Source organism: Ostrea edulis, chromosome 3 (genome assembly GCF_947568905.1).
Source record: "Ostrea edulis chromosome 3, xbOstEdul1.1, whole genome shotgun sequence".
Classification (NCBI taxonomy): domain Eukaryota; kingdom Metazoa; phylum Mollusca; class Bivalvia; order Ostreida; family Ostreidae; genus Ostrea; species Ostrea edulis.
In genome coordinates, this window is record NC_079166.1 from 31,978,828 (window position 1) to 32,000,307 (window position 21,480).

Below are 21,480 nucleotides of genomic sequence, written 5' to 3' on the forward strand. Positions count from 1 at the left end.
TTAATTTCACTTGCTTTTTCTTTGATATTAAACGCTTTGAAGCTCCAATGTGTTAATTTCCCCCAACTTATTTCTCCAATTCATGCAAAATGAAAGGTAGGTGGGCGGGAACTAGAAAATTGACATGTACGGCGATTTTGATTGGCTGAAAAATTCCGTTTGATTTCTGCATCAAAGTAACTCGGATGTTTTTAAAAAAGAAATTAAATTATAATGAAATGATTTGATGTCTTTATAACAAGGAAAATTGGACGGAAAACTTTTTCATCAATGTGCTAGATGCTATATCATTTTAAGATATTGGTTCAAAATTATACATTTATAAAGAGAATACACTAATATTCTATCGTGGTACTAAATCATTTTGTCTGAAATAGTTGATCATAGAAATATTCCGAAATTGTGAGATTAAAGTTGAAGACAGTGAGGTTTTCAGTTTTTATTTTCATCTAAATAGGTGGGTGTGGCGGTGGTGACTGGTGTTGTGGATTTACATGAGATATATAAGGAAGCACATTTAAAGGGATGGGTGCCAAGCAGAACAAACGAATCAACACGGACATAATGTAACTCGATGTGTTTACTGTCATAGATATTGCTAAAAACATCCTTGAATGTGGTCGAAATATAAATTCAGAAATCAAAAACAATAACCACATTCCTATTTGTTACTTTCCTTATTCTAGATTTTGTTATTTATGCCTCGTTCACACGAAGAATTTAATTCGCATTAAACGTAAGTTAATGCGAATTAAATCTGAACCGCGTTCACACGGAGCTTTTAATGCTCATTAGTTTACTTCGAATTAAAATTGACGTCGCGATTTAATGCGAATTAAATTTACTTCGCATTAGCTCCGTGTGAACGCTAAGCGAAGCTAATTCGAATTAAATGTAGACGCATGCGTAATGGCCAATTTGGGTCACATGCATCATACCCATGGTCAGCTATATATATTAATGTTAGTTTTGTACGAAAAACTAAGCAAAATGATAATAATCACTAAAAACATGTACAAACAGCATGTCATTAGATAATGTCAGAAGTAAATTTGTACCTACACAATATTCATTAAAATATCTATAAAAATAATTTTCAATAACATACTCTATTCTTTAATTTATTTCGCGCACCCTTTAATAGATATGCATACGAATTTAATGCGCATTAGTTTACTTCGCATTAAATATTACCGCCGTGTGAACGCTATTTAATTCGAATTAATTTAATGCGCATTATTTTACTTCGCATCAAATTTGATGCGAAGTAAAATTTAATGCGCATCCGTGTGAACGAGGCATAAAACACTTGTAAATTAAAAACGTTGAACACCAAGGAAATACCACAATTAGAAGAGAAAAAACTTTAATAACTTCATACATGCGTTTTTGATCTATTATAACTCTTAATATAATCTGCATTTAATATGGAAGAGCCCCCCCCCCCCCCCCCCTCAATTTACTTAAATACATCGATTATAATTGTAGCAGTTCTTATCCCCCGGTCTCAAATCAAGAGTCCGAGCACTTGGCTTGAGAAGATGTTCTTATCTTATACGTGTTAAATCTCCTTCCCTCAAACACAAATTGGATGGAGCTATTGTCGAGTGTCACTGTAACTAGATGTAAATGTTGGAGAGAGAGAGAGAGAGAGAGAGAGAGAGAGAGAGAGAGAGAGAGAGAGATCAAAATGTGAGTGCTTGAAGGTACATACTTTATACACGTACAATGTAAATCATAAAATGTACATGATTAGCTGTTGATAATACAAATGAACGAAAATAAAAATATAATACACTACATCTGCCATTCTAAGTTAATACCAGGATTCCTCAACTACGTTATACTGAGGAAATTCAAAACGAACACATCAAACCATATGTGAAAGTAGAACGAGGCCCATGCGCCACATCACTCACCTGAGGATCAGTTCCTAGCAATAAACAAGTTTGAGCAAAACTATCATTATAGCAGCTTCGTTAAGATTTTTTTTAAAGGTAACGACTAAAAATCCATTAATTATCAAACTTACTCATTAACTTGACTACAAATTCATTAATTATCAAACTTACTTATTAAACTTGACTACAAATTTATTAATTATCATATGCCCTAGTAAACGAGTATGACCTTTCATATCAAGACATTTCATCTAAGGATGCATTGTGCCAATTTAAGTTTTGTTCCCTATACATTCACATGTAAAAACTTTGACCCCCTAATGTGACCCAACCCTAACCCCAGGGGTCATGATATTAACAAACTTAAAGCTCCACTTTGTTAGGATGTTTTCATGTAAATTTCAGCTTTTCTGGCCCAGTGATTCTTGAGTAGATTTTTAAGTAACCCCACCCTAGTTTTGCATTGTTGTGATTATCTCCCCTTTCGAAGGGGGTATGGCCCTTCATTTGAACAAACTTAAATCCCCTTCATACTAGGATGCTTTGTGCCAAGTTTGGTTGAAATTAGCCCAGTGGTTCTGGAGAAGAAGATGAAAATGTGAAAAGTTTACGACAACGCCGACAGACAACGGGCTTTCGATCAGAAAAGTTTACTTTCAAGAGCTTTCGGCCCAGGTGAGTTAAAAGGTTCATGATAATAATACCAGGGTATACAATTCATATTTCCATTTCATGAAAATATTCTTAAAGAGAATCTTTTATCTAGATGGCGTATACTGTTTCCGCTAGAAAAACTGAATATTCTGAATACTACTTATATATTTGATTCCATATTTTATCGAGTATCGTCTCCGGAAGACAGTTTGTCAGAAGACGGTAAGGTGCTAAACGTTGTCTTCTTCACCATGTTCTGTTTGGCTTGAGAGTCTGATGTCCGCGGTGTATGTGCTTCAGATGATTCGACACTCTCCGTTGTCGCTCGAATAAAGATTCCACAGACACGATGCAATCCCACGATTTTGTCAAATGCCTGGTGAAATTTCGAGTTAGTAAAGTAGTAAACCAGCCAGTTAATTGAAGGGTGGAGGTGAGCGAAGACGGTGATGTAAAGATGGACCTCGTGTGAGAAAGTATCATGTCTGTCCAACACGACGAGGAGAGCATAAGGGATCCAGCACACTGTAAACACTGCATATATAATGAAGAGTGTTCGTGCGAGTTTGATTGAGGATGTAGACAGCTGTTCCCGAGTTTGATGCTTGTTTATTCGTTTTGAGCTCTTGGTCACTGTGATGTAGATATTCAGGTAAGAAAAGCCCGTAACCACAACTGGGATCCAGACAAGTGTGACGGAGAAAGCTACCGTATAGTAGTAAGTCGCCATTCGATCCCAAATGCATTCCAAACTTTTTCGGTCAAAGGAATGGTCGCCAATTCCCGCCAAATTTATTAGAACGAGCAGCAGACCAACGCAGTACAACCATATACACATCATTACGCACGTGTATTTTTTGAAAATTTTTGTGTAAAACCGTTTATGGCAAATATAAACATATCGGTTGAAGCTCATCAACCCAATGGTACCCAATGAATTTACGCATGCCATCGTGCAGCCATATGCAATGAACTGGCAAAGTCCGGGGTAGAGGTTGAAGAAATTTTCACCTTCCAACTTTGCTGGAAAAAAGAACAATAGTTTACTTGATTTTAGACACCTACTTCAGATGTTCATTGAAGACTGGTGAATTATATATAATGTGAAATTGAGTTCATTATGGCCCCTTCCCCTCACTAAGAAACCACAGACGCACTAAACATTTTAACCTACCTACGATACTCATGGTGTCGGCAACAATCGTGACATATATGTCTGAGATGGCCAAATTCGCGATAAAAATGGATTCCAGTGATTTCATATTCTTCATCACACAGATGGCCAACAATATGAGGACATTGCCGAAGGTCCCTATGAGCCCCGCCAACAAAAGGATGATGATCAGTGAAATCGCTACCCCGGGGGACTCCGTCACAAACTGATAACGATCAAAGACCCCCTGGTCTGTAAACTCCGGTGGGATAGAATGGTTGGAAATGTTCATAATCTTTGCTAAAAATGTAACTCACTGGCTTCCAAAAGAAATTTTCAAACTACAAATTTTTAACGTCACAGTTAAATGACGTAACGCAATTACAGGAAAACACGTTCATTTTCGACGATTTTGTCACTAATAGCAGTTGTTACATGTGTAGCAAATAATAAGTATCGTGTTGATAAATCGATCTAAATGAAAATCATGTGAATTGAGTCATGAATTTAAAGAATAAAGAATCTGTAACTTCTTGCATTAAAGAAATATGTATATGGAAAGCCAGTGTTAATTATAAATTCCATTCTGGACGAATATGTTTGGTATACATGTACATAAGTATTTCCTCCGTTCTGTTTTCAGCCGATATTATACCTTGTGTTGGGAACAGAATATCAATTTTGATAGAAGTGATAAAATACGTTGATATCACTGTTTAAAGAGGTTCGCACCTGAGATTTGTAGTGATGTAATTTTTTTGGGGAAGCATATTTTTTATTTCTACTTTGAAGAAGAATTAGGAAATTAAAAAGAAAAACGGGTGTCATAATGCTTATTATTGAGCTACCGAGTTTTAAACACGACCTTTTTGTACTTAAAATTGAATCAAGATTTATTCGTTTAAACGTGATTTTTGTCTGTAGGTGTCAACACAAATCAATTATTGCATAAAATAGATACCTAATCATATCTTCTAACAAGATGCGCGCATCAAATCAATTATTGCTCTCATCAATAGATTCAATTATTGCGCGCAATGATTCAATTATTGTGCGCATCATTTAAAAGAGGTTCGCACCTGAGATTTGGAGTAATGTCGGTTTTTTGGGAAGTGTATACTTGATTTCTACATTGAAGGAGAATTAGGAAATTAAGGTTGTACTCTACATCGTCATAATGGCTGACTTCCTTTAAAAACATGGATGAAAAATTGGACATTAGCAATATTTGGCTTTTCCTTTTCGATTTAAATACCTAGCCGAGTAGCTCAGTAGGTTAGAATACCGACTGCTGACCTGTAGGTCGGAGGTTCGAGTCCAGCAGGGGTTTTAAATTTTTTTTCCAGATTACCTTCCATTAAAACTGTATTTTTTGACAAAATAAAGTAAATTTGAAAATTTTCAACTTCAAAATATTATTGTACATATCCTCCACTTTTCATCTACGTCAAATTTCTCTGGTGTAGCACACCTCCTTAAAAAGAAAAACGTTGGTCGCAATATTTGTTATTGAGCTATGGTGTTCTAAACATGACCTTTTTGCACTTAAAATTTATTCTGTCTGTTGGTGGTAATACAACATAAGCAACACAAACCAATCATTACATAAAATAAATACATAATCATGTCTTCTAACACCACAGATGAAACAAATTTAATACTAGTAATGGAAATAAATAATGACCATTTTGCACGTGATATACGGAAAACTTCATGATATCAAAATTGAGAGTTTAAAAGGACACATTAGGAGTAATGTCAATTTCTAAAATTTTACACAATTTTCAAGGCCTGGTTTTATAATTTAGAATGGAACTTTTAAAAAGTTGGGGTTGGAGAAAAAATTTGGGTGAAAAGACTGAATTTTTATACAACATTTCGTGTAAATTAATTCAAACTTTTTAAAGAATCGGTGTTCTCCTTGGAAAAATATATCAACCAAGTTAATAAATTACAACATTTGAACTAGTTCCAAGTCTCAACTAAACCATAAATTATAAAACATGGATAGGAGTACATGTATAAAAATAGACGATACATTGGATGAAACAGAAATTGTAATATAATGCAGATTTAAAACTTTTTGATTAATGAATCCTTCCACCACAAAATATAGTCCCTGCCAAACCCTTTCAAAATTTGAATTGACTCAATTCTTTTCAGCTGGATAGGGTTCAGTAATAGATATGTGATAGGATCGATATTGAACCAGTAAATACTAACATCCTGCTCAGTTGTACTCAAAAGCTCAGGAGCTAACTTCCGTAATTGAATTGATGTGCGCTACAATTCAACTGAAGAGAGCATGTAATGATTCAGTTATTGCACACATTAATTGAATTGATACGCGTATTAATTGAATATTGTTCTCTTTGAAATGTAGCGCGCATCAATTCAATTGTTGAGATCATCGATTCATTTGAAAAAAGCAGTGATTCAAGTATAGCCTGCATCAATTCAGCAAAATAATTAATGCTATCAACAAATCCATTAATGCGCGCAATAATTCAGAATCAACTTACATATGTAATTATTTTAAAATTATCAAATTAATGATTTGAAGAGATCTTTAATTGAATTGTTGCATGCATCAAATGAATTGATATCTTCAAATAATTAAATATTATACATGGCGTTCCATACACGTGCACAAAAAGTCTCATTTTTCTGCCTTCTCATCGTCGGATACCCACCACAGGGGCTAAGCCCGTTTTGGGCCCGAACTCTGTGATACCATAAATATTTTTGGTATCACAGAGTTCGGGCCCAAAACGGGATTAGCCCCTGTGGTACCCACGGGTGATCTCGTCTTTTACTCTCGTGATGAGTAAAAATCGAGGTCATCCGTGCGTATCCGACGATGCTTCGTTCTCTACGAACAGTAGTTTACATACAGATCATAATTTTATTACCTGTACATTGAATTTGTAATTTGATGACATCATGATACTACTGACAATTAATCAAAACTTAATCACATTTATATATACGTGCGATATTGTAGCGCACACCAATTCAATATTGTTGATATCATTAAATATTTGAAGAGAACAACAATTCAATTATTGTCCGCATCATTTCAGCAGTATAATTAATGCTGTCAACAATTCAATTAATGTGCGGAATAATTCATAACTGAAGATATCATTATTTGAAAAGATCTTTAAATTGAGTTGTTGCACGCATCAAATGAATTGATGATGTCTTCAAATAATTGAATGATGATGTAAACCAAAGTACAAAGGGTATAGAGAAATATAAATACTACAATACATAAAGTCAGTATCCAGGGTAGAACAAAAGGTATAGAGAAATATAAATACTACAATACACAAAGTCAGTATCAAGGGTAGAACAAAAGGTATAGAGAAATATAAATACTACAATACACAAAGTCAGTATCCAGGGTAGAACAAAAGGTATAGAGAAATATAAATACTACAATACACAAAGTCAGTATCCAGGGTAGAACAAAAGGTATAGAGAAATATAAATACTACACAAAGTCAGTATCCAGGGTAGAACAAAAGGTATAGAGAAATACAAATACTACAATACACAAAGTCAGTATCCAGGGGAGAACAAAAGGTATAGAGAAATATAAATACTACAATACACAAAGTCAGTATCCAGGGTAGAACAAAAGGTATAGAGAAATATAAATACTACAGTACACAGTCAGTATCCAGGGTAGAACAAAAGGTATAGAGAAATATAAATACTACAATACACAAAGTCAGTATCCAGGGTAGAACAAAAGGTATAGAGAAATATAAATACTACAATACACAAAGTCAGTATCAAGGGTAGAACAAAAGGTATAGAGAAATATAAATACTACAATACACAAAGTCAGTATCAAGGGTAGAACAAAAGGTATAGAGAAATATAAATACTACACAAAGTCAGTATCCAGGGTAGAACAAAAGGTATAGAGAAATATAAATACTACACAAAGTCAGTATTCAGGGTAGAACAAAAGGTATAGAGAAATATAAATACTACAATACACACAGTCAGTATCCAGGGTAGAACAAAAGGTACAGAGAAATATAAAGACTACATAACACAAAGTCAGTATCCAGGGTAGAACAAAAGGTATGGAGAATATAAATACTACAATACACAAAGTCAGTATCCAGGGTAGAACAAAAGGTATAGAGAAATACAAATACTACAATACACAAAGTCAGTATCCAGGGTAGAACAAAAGGTATAGAGAAATATAAATACTACACAAAGTCAGTATCCAGGGTAGAACAAAAGGTATAGAGAAATATAAATACTACACAAAGTCAGTATCCAGGGTAGAACAAAAGGTATAGAGAAATATAAATACTACAATACACAAAGTCAGTATCCAGGGTCGAACAAAAGGTATAGAGAAATATAAATACTACACAAAGTCAGTATCCAGGGTAGAACAAAAGGTATGGAGAATATAAATACTACAATACACAAAGTCAGTATCCAGGGTAGAACAAAAGGTATAGAGAAATATAAATACTACAATACACACAGTCAGTATCCAGGGTAGAACAAAAGGTACAGAGAAATATAAAGACTACATAACACAAAGTCAGTATCCAGGGTAGAACAAAAGGTATGGAGAATATAAATACTACAATACACAAAGTCAGTATCCAGGGTAGAACAAAAGGTATAGAGAAATACAAATACTACAATACACAAAGTCAGTATCCAGGGTAGAACAAAAGGTATAGAGAAATATAAATACTACACAAAGTCAGTATCCAGGGTAGAACAAAAGGTATAGAGAAATATAAATACTACACAAAGTCAGTATCCAGGGTAGAACAAAAGGTATAGAGAAATATAAACACTACAATACACAAAGTCAGTATCCAGGGTAGAACAAAAGGTATAGAGAAATATAAATACTACAATACACAAAGTCAGTATCAAGGGTAGAACAAAAGGTATAGAGAAACACAAATACTACAATACACAATACATAAAGTCAGTATCCAGGGTAGAACAAAAGGTATAGAGAAATATAAAATACTACAATACACAAAGTCAGTATCCAGGGTCGAACAAAAGGTATAGAGAAATATAAATACTACACAAAGTCAGTATCCAGGGTAGAACAAAAGGTATAGAGAAATATAAATACTACAATACACACAGTCAGTATCCAGGGTAGAACAAAAGGTATAGAGAAATAATATGTATACGGTGTGACCGTTGGGCCGAGCGAAGCATACACGTAACTCCGTGTCCCGAGTGGTAATCATAATTCCGTAAAGTACGGTAGAATATTATTCATTTAAGAATATATATATTTAATGAAATTTCCTTGCGCTAAACCCCCAATAACATCTCAATATTAAAGGAGTTTATATGGGGACAACAGTTTTACACGATCCGCCTATTCATTGAACGCGGGAAATAAAACGCAAGGTGACGTAAATTGTGCATTGTGACTTCACATTTAGCCTCGATTTGTTTCTCATTTCAAAGCAAACAATTATAAACAACAATAATACATTCCGTATGCAATGAAAAAGGCCGTTAAAACTAAGCAAAATTAACCAATAACTTCAAAATGTTAAAAAAAAAAGTAACCGTAATTTTATCGTATATTCTTATTCAAAGAAACTCATGAACTCGTTCATCTATTTAGTCGTATTACGGTTTTATATGTATTTATTTGCTAAAACCTGTTACAATGGTAATTATACTATTCACTTTGAACAAACTGAGTGTTTAAATTACGAATTGCACGTCAGAGTCTTCTATTATTGGCATTCAAAATAAAACACGAATAACTGTTGAAGCAGGTAATGAAAAAATTAATGGCGGCGCCCATATGGATCACGAAAATTTCAGTGAACATATATAGAGATTATCTCTTTTTCTTTTGCTGATTTTGACTTTTTTCTTTTACATACGTGTTACCTTTAGAGCCTTGCTTCGCTCGGTAATATGTATACGGTGTGACCGTTGGACCGAGTGAAGCATGTACGTAACTCCGTGTCCCGAGTGGTAATCATAATTCCGTTAAGTACGGTAGATTATGATTCATTTAAAAATATATATTTTGAATGAAATTTCCTTGCCCTAAACACCCAGTAACATCTCAATATTAAAGGAGTTTATATGGGGACAACAGTTTTACATGATCCGCCTATTCATTCAACGCGGGAAATAAAACGCAAGGCGACGTAAACTGTGCATTGTGACGTCACATTTAGCCTCGACTTTTTTCTCTTTTTCAAAGCAAATAATTATAAACAACAATAATACATTCCGTATGCAATGAAAAAGGCTGTTAAAACTAAACAAAATTAACCAATAAATTCAAAATGGTAAAAAAGTAACCGTAATTTTATCGTATACTCTTATTCAAAGAAACTCATGAACTCGTTCATCTATTTAGTCGTATTACGGTTTTATATGTATTTATTTGCTAAAACCTGTTACAATGATAATTATACTATTCACTTTGAACAAAATGAGTGTTTAAATTACGAATTGCACGTTAGAGTCTTCTATTATTGGCATTCAAAATAAAACACGAATAACTGTTGAAGCAGGTAATGAAAAAATAAATGGCGGCGCCCATATGGATCACGAAAATTTCAGTGAACGTATATAGAGATTATCTCTTTTTCTTTTGCTGATTTTGACTTTTTTCTTTTACATACGTGTTACCTTTAGAGCCTTGCTTCGCGGACGGGCCTTCGGCCCGTCCGAGCTTCGCTCGGTATAAATATTACAATACACACAGTCAGTATCCAGGGGAGAACAAAAGGTATAGAGAAATATAAATACTACAATACACAAAGTCAGCATCCAGGGTAGAACAAAAGGTATAGAGAAATATAAATACTACAATACACACAGTCAGTATCCAGGGTAGAACAAAAGGTATAGAAAAATATAAATACTACAATACACAAAGTCAGTATACAGGGTAGAACAAAAGGTATAGAGAAATATAAATACTACAATACACAAAGTCAGTATACAGGGGAGAACAAAAGAGAAATAAGAGAGAGAAAAGGGAAGAAAACAAAATACATAAAGATATCATCAATTATTTGAGTTTATGTTAATTTGGCGCCCTATATTTCCGTGCCGACTGAGCGTTCAACTTAAAAAGGTGACTGAGATGACAGTTGCTTGGGTAAAAGCACAGCAGTACGGTACGAGATAGGATAGCTTATCAATTGACTTGGGTGAGTTCAGTCGATATAGAGTTAATATCCTGGCCCTGTAAAGTGTTCATAATGTACATGAACTTTGCAATTAGGGCAATATTGATGCCTTGTACTTAAGTTGGGAAAAAACCTTCTCGTTTAAAATATTCTCCCTCGAAATATTTAGATATATTATGTATGTTTATATTTGTACACCGCCATACAATGCCATTCTTATGTATACGAAGGCTGTTCGATATGTAATGTGTATTGTACCACAGCGCGATAACGTTTTACACGATTTCGTGGATGATGATACTCTTGAATAGCTCTATTCAATATCTTTCCAACGGTTTATACACGAGCCTTCAGCTCCACATAGTTTTAAACTGATAGTCATTTCAATAGAGCCAGTCGTTGACTACTGTTGTAAAAATGATTGGGAAACGGGTTGAGAATATTGAAGAAATTAGAGCTTATATAAAAGTTCGCACAAAACTCGGTCATTCGGTAATGCAAATTTTACTGAATTGGGAAAGTTTATGGGTCTGATAGGTATCTTATGAGACAGTTCGTAGGTGGAGAAAGACATTTCTGACTGGCAAAGAGTCCGTCAAAGATGGAGCAAAATCTGGACGACCTGTGACTGTAACAGGCAAGGCAAATGTCTAAAAAGTCGGAGAAATAATTGAAAGTGATGGCAGATACACGATTCGTGATATTGCCAAAGCTCTTAGCATATTGATATCGCGGGTGCATTTCATTTTAAAGCGTATTTTGAAAGTACGAAAGATTTCTGCAAGATGGATACTGCATATATTGACAGATGACCAAAAACGGGTACGAGTACAAACCGCTAAGCAATTGCTGAAAATGGTTCCCAAATTCAATTAAAGACAATTTGCAAACATTGTTACTGTTGACGAAACATGGGTTCACTATTTCGAACCAGTAAGAAAAATTGGAAACAAAATATGGCTAACTAAACACGGTAGAAGGCCTGTAATTGCCAAAAAAAACCATAAGCACAAAGAAGGTTCTTTATTGTATATTCTTCTCATGTGATGGTATAGCCTTACAAATTCCGGTGCCGAAGGGCAAAAGTGTTACGGGTCGGTATTACCGAGATATTATACTAAAACGCTCTAGAAACATACTACTCAAAATTTGATAAGGATCACTAGGTTATATATGTGTAATTTACCACTAACATAACAAAAGGCTTAAATTTGACTCAGAAACGTGTTTACTCAGGTTATGAATGAAAATTCATGAACGGCATGAACTTTTATCAATACGGAATGCTTGAAATCTGATAACAACACCAAAAGGCATTTCATTACAAAAAGTTAACAGCAAACCAGAGAAAGAATTGCACAGTTTTTGGGGATAGTCCATCATTACACTTAGTCGATGAAGTGTCAATACCGGGTATGGCCTCCCCTAGCATCAATGACGGCTTGACAACGTCGAGCCATGCTGTCAATAAGCACCCGGATGTTTCCAATGGAAGGTTGTTCCACTCTTCCACGAGGGCGTTTCCGAGCTCTGCTAAAGTCGTGGGTTGTACTCTATGGCGTGAAAGGGCAACCTGCAGCATGTTCCATACATGCTCAATCGGGTTCAAGTCCGGCGAGCGCGCTGGCCAGTTCATACGGACAAATGTCTCCTGCAGCAGGTACTGCTCCACCACCCTGGCGCGATGAGGACGGGCGTTATCATCCATCAGGATGAACTCAGGGCCAACAGCACCAGCGAAGGGTCTGACCTAAACATCGAGGATCTCATCCCGGTACCGCACCCCCGTCATTGTTCCTCTCTCCAGGACATGAAGATCTGTTCTTCTATCCCTGCTGATTCCACCCCAGACCATGATGGAACCACCATCATACGGTCATGTTCACTGATGTTGGCATCATGGAAACATTCACGTTGTCGTCGCCACACTCGGTGCCTCCTGTCTGTAAAGTCCAAACAATACCTGGACTCATCGGTGAACAGAACTTGAACCAATCGTTCTGTGTCCAAGTGACATGATCTTCAGACCAGTCCAATCGCTCCCGCCGGTGTCGAACAGTCGGAGGGACTCGAACACATGCCCTTCTCGAGTTGAGACCAGCATGGCGAAGCCGATTCCGTATAGTCTGAGTGGACACATTCACCCCCGAGGCGTTCAGGAGGTCGTTACGTAGGCTGGTTGGTGTCCAGAAGGGATGGCGTCGTGCCTGAAGAGCCACAAAATGGTCTTGGCGTTGGGTTGTCGACCTCTGACGACCACCCCCATGTCGGTGTGCTGCTGTACCAAAAGTTTGCTGTCGGTTCCAGACCCTGTTTACAACGCTCTGGTTGACGTTTAGTGCATTTGCAACGTCACGTTGTGAATAGCCAGCGTCAAGCATTCCAATACATCTACCCAGTTGTTCTGTCGTCAGGCGACGCCTTACACGTTGAGGGGGCATTGTGTTGATAAACGTAGTGTAAACACTCAAGTGAATGTGAAATTTTAGAAAGAATCAGACACCGATGCCTGAGTGAAAATCGTGCAATGGTAGCAAAAGCATAAACTGTGAAAAGAAACGCATTTCCCATGGCATGAAATGCACGTGCAAGTTTGTTGAAGACGTTTTTGATTTCACTTGGACACAATATTGCCAGTCATGCAGTTATTAATTTTTTAAACAGAAAAATATCTATGATCCTTATCAAATTTTGAGTAGTATATTATCATAAACGACGCCCTGTGTCAGGATTTAGGCATGTTCGTCTACTTCATGATAATGCTCCATCACATTCATCTGAGCTTTTGAAGTCGGAGAAGGTTACCGTCTTGCCACACCCACCATACTCTCCAGCTCTAGCCTCATGCGACTTTTTCGTTTTTCCAAAATTTAAAATGTTCTTATCTGGTCGTCGTTACAAGTCCCGACAAGCCAGCCATCAATCACTGCCTCAAAGGTCTACCTAAATCAGCGTACCGTGACGCATTTCAGAAATGGATTCAGATATTGAAATTATGTATTTCAAATCGCGGAGAATACTTTGAAGGGATGTAATGTTCATTTCACTATTTGAGTCGAATGCTTTTGAAATATTGTACAATACACATTACATATCGAACAGCCCTCGTACATGTAACATTAAGACAAAATGTATGTATTAAGCAATAAAGAGATTATAATATATAAATACTTTTATGAATACGTTGTTGTGAGTTTCTTTTTATTTACTATCTCCCGTGGGAATCCGGGTTAGAATGGGTCCTCGGTACCCCCTTGCTCGTCGTAAGAGGCGACTAAATGGGGCGGTCTTTCGGATGAGACCGCAGAAACCGAGGTCTCGTGTCACAGCAGGTGTGACACGACAAAGATCCCTCTCTGCTCAATGGCCATAAGCGCCGAGCATAGACATAAATTTTGCAGCCCTTCACCGGCAGTGGTGACATCTCCATATGAGTAAAAAATTATCGAGAGGGACGTTAAACAATAATTATACAATCAATCAATCTTATTTACTATCAATGATATATTTTCGTACCAATTTTCATTTTCATTTCCTGTAAATACGTATTACAGTTAAAGAGATTCAGTCCAATTCGTGATGTTTTGAGAGTTAATTTCGTTTTAACCCATTTTTAAATCAAGGATTTAAAAAATATATAAACTGATTAGCCAAGTGCCGCCATATTACATCAGACTGGAACAGCTGTACAATTGTTTTATCCGTCCTGTCTGTATAATTACAGATCTTGTGAAGTGTTTAATAAAACAAATAAAAATAAGTTCCATTCCTTAAGGTATTCAATGTATAATGACCATATTTCATATCTAATAAATGGATGGTGGAATATTTGTTATCATGGTATCATTTTGAAGGGTTCATCAAATAAAAATAATCCACCATAAGAATTTTCAAAATTTTGTTTACTGCTTGATTTATTTCACCTAGACTTTAACATTGAAGTATATGGGAAAAGCATGTTTTATTACAATATTTTAAAACCAAATTATATTTTCATACTAATCTTTTGGTAGAAAGTTACATACACTTTCTTTTTATGAAAATATGAAAGAAAATTAATCATTGACCGCACATATTTTTAGAAAATTAGATTTTTCCTATTTTTACAAAGGGCAAACAACTCATCCAAAAAGTCTTAAGTGCAAAAAGGTCAGCTTCTAATCGCTTACCAGTCATGTGAATTTCATCTGCTTCACTTTCATCATTATTTAACAATAAACTTTTATGTTGATCTAAACCCTTCAAAATTGTTCATTATCCTTTCATTATACATGTAATACCTTAATTTCTAAATATGGTATTTTTTTTTTTTTTTGGTCCTTTCTGCCGCCCAAATATTGTCGTCCTAAATGATTACAATGTAATTTATTATATTATTAGTTTGGGTTATTGTGTTACTGTAATTATGACCGGGGTGACTTGGGGCCAGGTCAGACTTGGGCCGGGTCGACTGGGGGATTTCCCTTCGGTCCGGATTGACTGACATTCATGCAAGCCCCGCCCGGCATCCCAAATGACATGTCTCTACATCATTTGACACATTTCAAAAAGAATCTGTGGTAAATAAAGCATCTATATCTGAAATTCGTAAACTTATTAAACAAATTTGATATTCATAAAATAAAATAAAAACAATACTCGACGTATGTCTCACAACGTGGATCTATTTATCTATTTTATCACAAATTGAAAGGGATGTGATCACCAGGGGCGGATCCAGGAAGTGCGGCTAGGGGGATTCAACTTTATGAGACAAGGGGTCTTGGGGACGCCTTGAGGTCACAAGTGGGTCCAGGGCTTCGTCCTGGAAGGGGCTCAGGGGGCAAAGTTCCTGGAATTTACAGATTTTATACGGCTTGAAATATGTCTCCTATGTAGTAATTTTTAGTATTTTGTGTCATTTTTTATCAAATGAAATTGATAAAATGAGGCAAATTTTAAGGATGTTTGGAAAAAATGTAAGTTCTCTCATAAAAAGTAATTCAGTGAATCAAAAGATTTTGTCATTTATTTCCCCGAGAATAGAAGAAATTATTGCTTTTATCGTTTACATTTTTCTAAACAAGAGACAACGACTTAACCTAAATTTGAGGGGAAGGGGGGGGGGGGGGGCTTGCTTTCTGTGCCCCCCCCCCCCCCCCCCCCCCAAATCCGCCACTGATCACGAACAAATTTTGAAACACTGTAAATTGCTAATATCTTGTATAACATTTTCAAGTACGTCTAAAGTATAAGACAGTTTTAAATGCAGTATAGATAACAATAAGTTTGACATTTTACATAAATGCAGTATAGATAACATAAGTCCTGTGTATGGCACGCCAAATTCACAAAAATGAGCTAAACATAGTTTCACAGTTGATAAACTAGGTTTATCGACTGTAAACTATAGTTTACGGACTGTAAACTATAGTTAACGACGTTAATCTATATTTCACATCTGTAAACCATAGTTAACAGATAATCTATGTTTCACAAACGTAAACTATAATTAACAATAAAAACAATCATTAGCGATTGCAAAACATAGTTTATCTGATAAATACGGTTTCACGATTGTAAACTACGGTTTACAAGTCTAAACTATTATCAAGTTTATCTGATAAATATAGTATCACAATTTGTGAAACTAGGATTAACAATTGTGAACTATAGTTAACGAATGTAAATTATAGTTTACAAATGTGAATCTGTATTTATCAGCAAAATCTATTGTTAACGTTTATTTAAAGACAGATAAACTTGGATTAGCATTTGTAAACTATTGTTTACAACCATTAAATATAGTTTTACGGATGAAAACGATAGTTATCGAATCGTTAACTATAGTTTATTCTAAGGTCATTATAACGATCTAGTTTGCCAATATAACCTTCATGTATCATTGGGTCAAATGCTGTCTGACGTGTTTCATATCGATTGTTAGGGTGTTCCACAGTTCTTAGCACACTGATTTTGACTACGGATAACTCCGTTAACCTGATCGAGACATAGGGCTCACGGTGGGTGTGACCTGTCGACAGGGGGTACTTACTCCTCCTAGGCACCTGATCCCACCTCTGGTGTATCCATGCGTCCGTGTTTGCCAAACTATCTATTTTGTATTGCTTATAGGAGTTATGAGATCGATCATTGTTCGTTATCTTCATCTTTCATCTAATAAATGTTGCACATTCTATGTAATTCCTTATTGCAATACAGAAGCATTCCATTTAGGGGTACAGGGCCAGGGCCCAGCTAAAAATACAGTAAAAACGATGGAAATTTTTCTAAATTCATCTCTGTGTATCTTGGAAATTATACGGAATTTTGGTATGAACTGTGGTAGTAACGTATATTGATTATGTGGAAATATATTAGAATACAGAGAAGAATTTTATCCAATTTGGTTTATTAGTTTTTCATCGGCGAACTTGGGTATTTAGAGTTTAATTCATGTACTCGTTAATACAGGGGATATTTAGGAAACCCGAACCTAAGCGATATAACTGCCTGTGATCTAAACTGAACTAGAGATGACTTTAGTAGATTTTATAAAAATATTTAAAACAAAGTTTTAGAAATATATAAGGAAATGTTTGCTAGCGACTCATTCTTCAAATGTGGACAATTTAATGATTAATTCACTTTAGAATTAGGGGAGAATGAATGAACACGGAAGTATTGTATCACGATGTGCTTACTGGTAACAAATGGGGCAATAAAAACGTCATTTACATGCAAGTATGTTACCAAAATATTTCTTATGTAACATTCTGATATGTCTCTTCCCTTCCTTATCTTCGATCATGCTATCAGAAATATGTAAAAAGTAATACGTGTATTTTGGATGCTTTCGATGTAATTAAAACTTCTGAATTCTTTACGGCTATAGAAGTGAAGTAAAAGTGAAGATAACGAACAGTGATCAATCTTATAACTCCTATAAGCAATACAAAATATAGAGTTGGGCAAACACGGACGTATCAGATATACAGATACACCAGAGGTGGGATCAGCTGCTTAGGAGGAGTAAGCATCCCCTGTCGACCGGTCACACCCGCCGTGAGCCCTATGTCTTGATCAGGTAAACGGAGTTATCCCTAGTCAAAATCAGTGTGCCAAGAACGGCCTCACAATCAGTATGAAACACACCAGACAACCATTTGACCCAATGATATCATAATCGGCAGTAGGCAGAGCATTTATAAGCCTTCTGCTAAAAAATGTTCAGCTTATATTTGATGTACAAGAAATAAAGAAAAACCCAAATTTATAGATACTTGTTTGTTAAAAGGGTATGATGACGATTTGAGCTGAAAATGTTTAAATTTTATTTAAAACTCATAGGTGGAAAATACTAATAAAAGTTTCGTATAATGTAGATTTTTCAATTTACAAGTTCATTCTAAACACATTTAAACAGTTTTTAGTGATTGTCACATCTCATTTTGTTTCAAACGTATTTTCTATTAAGCAATCTACATGTGTATCTAAACAAAAACACGGCACAAGCCTTGTTTACACAACATTGAATTGTGAGTACTTAGATAGATACTACACAGATAGTTATACATTTAAACAGCTTAATTGTAAAATATGGAAATTTTTAATGGTTATAAAAGAGAGGACCTGTTCCCCCCACCCATGTCAACTGCATGCTATGTACAATATTGTATTATATATATTACGAATTACTTCACTGCAATACAGAATAAACAATTTTGTTGTTGTATCTCACTTGTAACTCGACAAATGACATTCAAACTCTTGCTGATCATTAGAAATACCTTAGTTAAACATTGTAAACATTAAAATGGTGGAAAATAAAATTTTGAATTTTTCAGTTCAAATTGTGTCCATGCTCCTTTAATATGAACGATCATATGTCCCTTGACCATTCCGCATACATATACATTCATCCAAGAAATAAATTTCATTTTTGGAAATACACAAGTGTATTAACTGCGGTGTATTGCATGAAGCGCGTTTGATGAATATAACGAATATTATTTCCCAGGTCCCCTGCACTACGTTGTAAAGGGATTCCAACATACCACATATCAGGTAAAAGTTCAAAATTATAATACAGGAATATATACAATCAATTCTTGCATTTAAAACATTCTTTTAGAAATCTGAGAACGGGTTTTGTTTTGTTTTCAAATGATGTAAAATGTTTTTGCTTGGAGAATCCAGTGTTCTAAATATTAATCAAATAGCCGATTCCATGTTTTCTTGGGGCGCGCTTCTGGACGAAAGTTCGTCACCAGACGATAAAGTGGCAATACTTGTCATCTTCTGTTTGGCTTGAGAGTCTGACGTGCTCAGTACTCTGGAGGAATTGACATCCTCAGTTGGTGATTGTCTGAAGATTCCAAAGACGCGATGCAATCCCGCGATTTTGTCAAATGCATGTCGAAATTTCGTGTTAGTGAAGTAGTAAACCAGCCAGTTGATTGAAGGGTGGAGGTGAGCGAAGACGGTAACATAAAGATGAGCCTCGTGTGAGAAAGTATCATGTCTGTCCACCACGATGATGAGAGCATAAGGGATCCAACACGTAGCAAATACCGCATATATAATGAAGAGTGTTCGTGCGAGTTTGATTGAGGATGTAGACGGCTGTTCCCGAGTTTGATGCTTGTTTATTCGTTTTGTGCTCTTGGTCACTGTGATGTAGATATTCAGGTAAGAAAAGCCCGTAACCACAACTGGGATCCAGACAAGTGTGACGGAGAAAGCTACCGTATAGTAGTAAGTCGCCATCCGATCCCAAATGCATTCCAGACTTTTTCGGTCAAAGGAATGGTCACCAATTCCCGCCAAATTTAACAGAACGAGCAGCAGACCAACGCAGTACAATGACACACACATCATTACGCAGGTGTACTTTTTGAAAATTTTGTTGTAATATCGATTGTGACAGATATAAACATATCGGTTGAAGCTCATCAACGCAATGGTACCCAATGAATTTACACATGACATCGTGCAGCCATATGCAATGAATTGGCAAAGTCCGGGGTAGAGGTTGAAGAAATTTTCGCCTTCCAACTTTGCTGAAATAAAAAAAAACACACGATAGTTTGATTAATTTCATACACCTGCTTTATATGTTCATCGACGATTGGTGAATTATAATGTGAAATTGAGTTCATTATGGTCCCCTCCCCTCATTAAGAAATCACACACGCACTAAACATTTTAACCTACCTACGATACTCATGGTGTCGGCAACAAGCGTGACATACATGTCCGAGATGGCCAAATTCGCGATAAAAATGGATTCCAGTGATTTCATATTCTTCATCACACAGAGTGCCAACAATATGAGAACATTGCCGCAGGTCCCTATGAGCCCCGCCAACAAAAGGATGACGATCAGTGAAATCGCTACCCCGGGGGACTCCCTCACAAACTGATAACGATCAAAGAGCTCCTGGTCTGTAAACTCCGGTGGGATGGAACTGTTAGAAACATTCATGTTCATAGTTTAAAACTGCTTGCTGGATTAAGATTTGAAATATATCAGTGTGCTTTGTTAAATGAAGTTCAAATATTATCCGACAGAATATTCATCACGAATTCTGAGGAGTGGGATTAAACCGACCAATGTAGCATGAAAGTAGTGTGCCGTCTTGAAACAATAAGGAAGAATTAGTAGATCTTATAGTTGAATGTAAACGGGTAGTTCCGGTTAAAATTGGAGGTTTCCTGTGGCTAATCCATCCTGTGATTCATTGTGAATGGATCGAACGGGAAAAGGATATTTTTGTATATGTATACTTCTATCAAGGAAGTTTATTAGAAAATCGGTCGATCATGTGAGTTTAAAATTGTGTGTTTTTAAGTAGTGACGGTTGTTTTGTTTGGTGGCATGCTCCAATCCTCTAAAAATAAGTTTATTTTTCTGTAGATTAAGGGTACATACAATGTACAAGATAAATATGTTAACACCCAACCAACAAATAAAACTCAAAATCTGCAACCTAATTATGTTGACAAGTTAGAAAAAATGTGATTGGATATAAATTATAAGAAAGTTTTTTATCCAGATTATCAAATATTGCCAACGCATGATATCTACAAGCATATTAATTATGTTAACATGCAACTTAATTATGTTAACATACAACTTAATTATGTTAACATGCAACTTAATTATGTTAACATGCAAATTAATTATGCTTACATGCTACTTATTTATGCATAAGTTTTATCTTGACATATTTATGATGCCCGTCAACATAACTGTATTGCATGTTGACACAAACTGTAGAAAAATAAGTTGTTTTGTTATGTTTTCACCTTCCATGGTTTGTTTTACGGTTCAATAATGTCCTGGTGTATATTTTATGGAAATGTCACGAAACAGAAAACTTTATTTATTAAAACGTCATTCATTGTATGTTCTAGGTAACATTATACAAGATTTTATCTCTATTGGTTAATGGTATTAAAAAACCCAACTCTTATCAGAAATCCTTTTAATGATTTCCAAGTTGCTAAGATACATAAATTTCATACCCCCAAAAATCGAAGAATTCAAAACTAAGAATAAACAAGAATAGTGCCGTTAGTGAAGCTGGATCATGCATTCGCGTGC

General features: G+C 35.6%; 1 protein-coding gene across 1 annotated transcript; it reads right to left on the reverse strand.

The window, feature by feature from the left end:
- Positions 1–565: 565 nt before the first annotated feature.
- LOC125675697 (uncharacterized) lies at positions 566–20,750 on the reverse strand. Its single transcript, XM_056160868.1, has 4 exons — positions 20,088–20,750; positions 19,088–19,933; positions 3,730–4,008; positions 566–3,578 (listed from the first exon to the last, which is right to left on the reverse strand). Exons 1-4 carry the CDS (start codon positions 20,362–20,364, stop codon positions 2,737–2,739), a joined length of 2,244 nt encoding a protein of 747 aa, XP_056016843.1. The 5' UTR covers positions 20,365–20,750; the 3' UTR covers positions 566–2,736.
- Between the last annotated feature and the right edge of the window lie 730 nt (positions 20,751–21,480).

What these genes read in the sequence shown, in the direction of transcription:
- LOC125675697 (XM_056160868.1), bottom strand. Translation starts at nt 20,364, where the DNA reads ATGAACATGAATGTTTCTAACAGTTCCATCCCACCGGAGTTTACAGAC. An exon ending in CGACACCATGAGTATCGTAG is followed by an intron (nt 19,934 to 20,087) that starts GTAGGTTAAAAT and finishes TTTTTATTTCAG; the next exon opens with CAAAGTTGGAAGGCGAAAAT. An exon ending in CGACACCATGAGTATCGTAG is followed by an intron (nt 3,579 to 3,729) that starts GTAGGTTAAAAT and finishes TCTTTTTTCCAG; the next exon opens with CAAAGTTGGAAGGTGAAAAT.